Source organism: Gossypium hirsutum, chromosome D02 (genome assembly GCF_007990345.1).
Source record: "Gossypium hirsutum isolate 1008001.06 chromosome D02, Gossypium_hirsutum_v2.1, whole genome shotgun sequence".
Lineage (NCBI taxonomy): Eukaryota > Viridiplantae > Streptophyta > Magnoliopsida > Malvales > Malvaceae > Gossypium > Gossypium hirsutum.
This window is the reverse complement of record NC_053438.1, coordinates 28,294,760-28,301,342: the sequence shown is the minus strand read 5'-3', so window position 1 is coordinate 28,301,342 and position 6,583 is coordinate 28,294,760. Positions and strand designations below refer to the sequence as shown.

Genomic DNA, 6,583 nt, shown 5'->3' with positions numbered 1-6,583 from the left:
CAAACAAGTTAGAATTGCTCCAAAGTATCAATATTTTACAAGATATCAATACCAAATTGACATTCTGTTTTTTTCAAACCATGGTAGGTATCGATTCGGTATTAATACTTTTCTTAAGGTATCGATATATTTCCTAAGGTATCGATATTCCTGCTCCAACGGTCACTGAAATATGCATTAATTACAAAAATTATCGATATCATTTTAGTAGGTATCAATACTCGTTGTTGCAAGTGCAGTTAATGACCTAGTATTTCATCCCCAACGGCTATATTTACTTCCACAACAACCACAATAGTTGGAAATCAATTAGAGGGTATAAATACCATCTTCCAAAGGCCTAACAACAAGAAGAGCAATGTGCAAAGCTTAAAGATAAATAAAAAAAAAACCTAGGGCTTAATTCTTTCATACTTTTTCTTGTAAACACTTGTAAGCTTTCATTGTATTCATTTAGGTTAAGTGTTCTTCTTTGTATATGTGCTAAATTGGCAAACATCCTGATCTTGTGAGGATTGTTTTCTTTGTTTGCTTATTTGTATCTCTTTTGAGAAAGGGTTTATTCTTAAGGTTTGGGTAGAAACCTTAAGGGAGTTGTATCTTAAGATTTTAGGTATAAGTCTTAAGAGAGATTGTAAGGTTAAACATTATCTTTAAAGGTTTCCAAATTAGTGAATTTGGGAAAACCCTTAGTTGTGGAAAGCTAAGGAAGTAGAGTAGGTAATTGGGGCCGAACCACTATAAATCCTTGTGTTATTTGTTGCACAATTTTTATTGCTTCCACCACAACTTCTCAAAGGCCGATTCAACCTCCCTATCGTCGATCTTGAGTTGATCCTTCCGAGCTAACAAAACCCAAATTATTTAATTTAAATATTTTTTCACCAATTTTTCAGTATCACAGTTCCAAATCCTAAAGAATTTGGAAGAGTATGGCCTCCCTACTAGAGGTGATCATGGGCCGGGCCGGGCTAATCTTGGATAAATTTTTAGGCCCGTTTTCTAGGCCTGGGCCCGGCCCGACCCATATTTGATTAAAAATAAAAAAACATATATTTAATATATAATTCGGATTAAAAGTCCAAAAAAAATATATATTTAATAAAAAGTATATTTGATTAAAAATAAAAATATATATTTAATATATAATTTGGGCCGGGCCAGGCTCGGGCCTGGGACAAAAAAGTCTTACCCGAGGCCCGACCCGTTTTCTAAACGGGCCTCATTTTTTACCCAAACCTATATTCTGGGCCTATATTTTTACCCGAACCCTCCCACTTTCGGGCAGGCCGTTGACTGAGCCGGGTATCCCAACCCATGATCCCCTCTACTCCCTACTATCTTTGTGTAGGGACAAATCTTGATTTTTGTTTTCGTCCATACATATTATTATTATTTTGTTAAAATAGATTGAAGTCACTGTATTCTTGATAAGTTTGGAATTTAGACCTTTTATTTTTATTTCAAATAATTTAGTTTCTCTATTTTTTGAATTTAAAAATACAAGTCTAATTATTAGCATTGTTAAAATCATTTTGTTAAAATTTATTGGTGTGACTAAATAAAAAAATTCACAAATTTTGTAACATCTAGATTGATGATTAAACTGACCAACCCATCAATTTTTAATTTAATTGCTCAACAATATTTAAATAAAAAATTCAAATCACTCCTAGATTTTGTGGCGAGTGTTGAACACTCATTTCCATCACATAAAAGACAAAAATGAAAGTTGTGCAAGAAAAAAAAAAAGAACATTATCCTTAAATCATAACTCTTTTCAGAGTAAATTATAAACCTTCAATTAAAGTGTCGCCCAACTATTTTAAATATACATTTAGAAGAAAATTTAAAATTAATTTTTGAGTATGTCAAATATAGATTTTAACTAGTATGCAATGTGGAAATTAATAATTTTAAATACTCATTCTAAAAATAAAAAATATATATTTTTAACTTTGTTTCTTTATTATATTATATAAAACTTTAGATTCCCACTTTTCATATAAATTGATCACTTTAAATACAATAGTTAAACATTAAAAAAAAGACATCGAGTTTATTATTAATCATATAAATACAATCACTTTATGATTTTTAAGGAATATATTTTAAGAAAAAATCAATTCACATATTGACAACTTAAATTTCATAATCTATATGTCCTCAAAAAAAAAAAAAACCACGATTTATATTGAACAATTATCTTAAATTTAATTTCTATAATTACACATATTTATGAGTCTATATACACATTATCTATATATCACAATTTTAAGGAAGCAATCCCACATTATTTAGGAATAAGTTGCAAACCTATTTATGAGTCTATGTATACACATGTCTCATATCTCACGTTGCTTAAGAAAACAATAGAAATGAGACTTTGAGTCTATATAAATGCCTATTTTGTAAGTTTTATTTTCACATTAATAGGTGGCACAAAAAAAATAGTGCTGCCAGTTTTAGTGTTGATGTGGCAAAAAACACTTTCAGTTGGACGTACTTTTCTGAGTTTCCCTTGAAAAAGGCATTAGTTGGGCACGTTTTAGTAAAATCAGTCTATTTCTGTTAATTTTAACAAAAGTGGCCTATTTCCGTTATATTGAAGAAAAAAATAGGCCTTTGTTGATAATTTAGCCAAAAAATTGGTACTCAAATTTTTTATGAAAGTTTACATAAATCTTTGCAAAGTTATAAGAGAAGTCCCATATTTTCATAAAGTATAATTATATTTGCAAAGTTAGAAGAAAAATCCCCATATTTTTCGAATTTAATGCTAACTCTTCATGATTATTTAATAATCTTTTTATTTTTAAATATAAAATCAACATATTATTTTTCAATTATTTATATTACCCAAATTCTTAAATTACCTTTTAAGTTTATAATCAATTATATGAATTACAACATAAATTTTTTACATATTTAAAAAGTCCTTTTCAATATTAAAAAAAACATATTTTTCTACAAATATTATTATTGTATAAATTCAATTAAACATTTTCATATTTATAATCTTCATCTACAAATGTGTTTTACGTCATATTATTTTTCCTTTTATTCACCAAGCTTTTCAATTTTTGCACTTTATAAATGTTTCTTTATATCATATAATAGTACAAAAACAAAAGTAACAAAAAAAGACCACAATTCTAAGGGCACGTTTGGTTCGCTGTAATGGAATAGAGCTGTAATTGAATAGAGCTGTAATAGTAATTCAATTCTTTGGTTGAATGTAATGGAATAGAACTGTAACAGTATTCTTGTGTTTGATTGAATGGAATAATGTTGTAATAGCATAAAGAAAAAAACTAAAATGACTAGAGTACCCTTAGTAGAATTTGTTTAGGTAGATGATTATTGTTATTATTATTAAATTTTAATAAGATTGTTATTAAAAATAATTTAATAAAAATAATAAATAATTTAACCATATTTTAGCATAATTATTATTAAATATAATTTAATAAAATTCTTAATATAATTATTATTATATGAATTTATTAAAATAGTAATATATAATACTATAAAAATAATATATAATCTACTTTATTATTTTTAAATTGCAATATATATTTAATGTGCTAAAATATCATTAGTGAAACAAATAATTTGATTATTTTACAATGAAATATTAGATATTAGAAGTAATAAATAACTTGAGAATTATATTTCACATCTAAACATAATATTCATATATTAACAAAAAGTTACATGATTTTATTAGTTTATATGTCGTAATCCATATGTTATAATATTTTACAACATTAAAAAGTTATAACATTGTAATGAGATTCTACCATGTCATTATACCATCCAATTTTCAGCAATAAAACACTTCAATTTACAACATTTATACACCTCAGTTACAGCAATAAAACATCTCAATTTTCAGCAACTAAACAATTCAATTTGCAGTATTTAAAACACTTCCATTTATAACATTTAAACACTTCAATTTGCAGCACTTTAACACTTCAATTCACAGCATATAAATACTTCAATATGCAACACTTTAACACTTCAAACATGATAAAGGCAATCTGTAAAACAAGCATTTACAGCAACTACAAGAACGAAGGGCACCACAACACTATCAAACTTGAAGCGTACTTTTTGTAAAACTTGCCTCAGCATCCCGCTTAGAGGCCTCAATGGCAGCTTGAATCATTTGTTCTTTAATGTCATTGCCAGTCTGGCAAATTATCAAAGGCAGGAGTGCTGGGTGTAACATGCTGGTTGTTAGAGTTATCATTCTGCCACCTTGGCTGCACAATTGAATCGTCACCTACTTCATCAATTGTAACAATCTCATGGGAATTCGGGCCGAGAGCTTGTGCAGTTTCAGAGGCATCCTCAACAACAGGAGCATGACTAGATGGCTCATGGCTATTCTTAACCTATCTCACCTCTGTTGGATGTGTAACCATTGGTTCATGAGTTGAACCAGAATCACCATCGAAGAAACTGCTATGGAAGTTTCGATCATGAAGAGACGATTGCTCGTTTGTTCTAGATAATGGTAGAAATGGAAAGACTGGCCTATTTGGTACAACTTCATTTGGATCATCTACATCCATGGCATCATCTACAGGAACTATGGTTGATGTTGGCCTTTTTTTTGTAGGAAACATGAGAAAGCAAACAAAAAAATAAAGCTATAAACCTAAAATTACTTATCATAAAAAAAAATTAGCATAATTCAGAAATATATACCTATCACCCTCGCTGAAATATGCAGTTACAGCTGTATTGAGATTGCCAGCATGCTCCTGGTCCCAAGTGAAACAATTAACAGATAACAATGAGATGTTATATCTAACTCAATTTTATGATATGATGCAAAGAATCCAAAACTCTAAGAAAACGCAACCCAAATAGACATTAATATGATGGTAAGAAGCATTTTCCAGCAATCTCAACATTTGTCTCCAAAAAGACCTACAAAAGGCCCTTAACAAACAACAGAATCAAAACCTAAGAATCTACTAGCTAGAATTAAACCTCAAATCAACCATCCCCGGTCACTTAGGAGTTTAGCTGCAAAGCGAGTAGTAATGACGCATATGAGCTTCATTTTTAAATCGCTTACTACATTCAATGAGACTTCTCGGTGTTAGTTGCCCATGTTTATGAAAGCATGACTAAGGCATGGAGGTTTAAAAAAACTTGTCCATTATCGCTGGCCAAACATTGCATACATTTTTCTGAAGCCATGAAAAGAATACAACTCTATATTCAAAACATTTCAACTTTTAGCTTTTCCCCTTTCTAGTGTCCAGTCAACCATCCAATTTCTTCGTTCTTGTTCACTTTTTAAAGCCAGTTCATTTGGCTAATATAAGTTAAATCCAAGTAAAACAACTAATTGAAAAGAAAAAATAAAATTTTCAAATAATTCATTCAAACCTTTAATTAACCCTTTGATTATAGTCATTGGCTAAAACCCAAGTCCAATTACAACCAATAAAAAATCAGTTATCTTCAACAAACGAATGAAACAATGATTAGAAAAATAAATCAACAACATTAAGCAGTAAATTATAAACCCTAAAAAATTAAAAAAGAAGAAATCAACTGATCATTGATCAACCTACAATCAGAAGCCAATTCGATAATCTAGTTTAAAATTTTAACAAAATGAAACTAAGATTTAATTAAAGATTTTCCAAAAACTACCTCTAGCATGGAAATAGAAACAGCTTCGGGTGCCCCAGTGATGATGATGAAAGTGTCGATTGCTTCTTAGGTCTCACCATTGCAAAATGAGAGAGTGAGCGAAACAGTTGGGCCGGAGATCTGAGACAGTGGAGCTGGCGAAAGATGCGAAGATTAAGAAAACTTGAAGGGCGCGTAGCGTATGATGAAAGTGAATAATCGAAGCCTTGACTTTGCTTTGCAGAAATAGCTTTTGGATTGGCTGCCGTTTTGAGGTGAGAATTTGTGAGGGTAAAGGTGAGGAGGGAAGGGAATAGAAATCCCTTTACAGCTTACCTAGGTTTCCTCTGCAATCAAAGGAAAAAAAAGGGAAACGCAGAGATGGAAAGGAAAGAAAGTTACCAGACTGAAGGAGAAGATGATGGTTCCGTTACAGCTTCTTCATTCTCTCTGGGTAAAGGTGAGGGCAAAAATTGAAAATAGGGAAAAAAAAATTACTCCCGTGCAATGGAATGGCTATTCACTGGTGAAGGAAGGGAATGGCTTTTCCCGTAATAGAGCTGGAATGGATTCAGGCTGTAATACCATTACAGCTAACTAAACTAACGTTTGGTGGTGGGTCCTCCCAATTCTCCCCAACCAAACATGCTTTAAGTATTATCGTATTATGTTGATTTAAAGTAATTATTTTTGGTAAGTTTTTTAATAGAATGTTATTAAACTTATGATTTCTTACTTAAGTTTTATTAGAGGCGTAATTGGAATGCTGGAGTTCAAAAACAAACAAAACCGAGATAAATTGGAATAAAAAGCAAGACAATGGGTTGAATTGAAAATTGTAAGATTATTTTTAGATTGATAAAAAATTTGATTTTTAACTTTGTCAAATCCTATTTTTAGAAAAAAAAGTGATTTTGTGTGG

At 30.2% G+C, this 6,583-nt stretch overlaps 1 protein-coding gene across 1 annotated transcript; it reads right to left on the bottom strand.

Moving 5' to 3' along the window:
* Positions 1-3,943: 3,943 nt before the first annotated feature.
* On the bottom strand, positions 3,944-6,283 carry LOC107910606 (plant UBX domain-containing protein 13). The gene is made up of 4 exons (XM_016838510.2): positions 6,064-6,283; positions 5,683-5,923; positions 4,720-4,775; positions 3,944-4,617 (listed from the first exon to the last, which is right to left on the bottom strand). Exons 2-4 carry the CDS (start codon positions 5,689-5,691, stop codon positions 4,404-4,406), a joined length of 279 nt encoding a protein of 92 aa, XP_016693999.1. The 5' UTR covers positions 5,692-5,923; positions 6,064-6,283; the 3' UTR covers positions 3,944-4,403.
* Between the last annotated feature and the right edge of the window lie 300 nt (positions 6,284-6,583).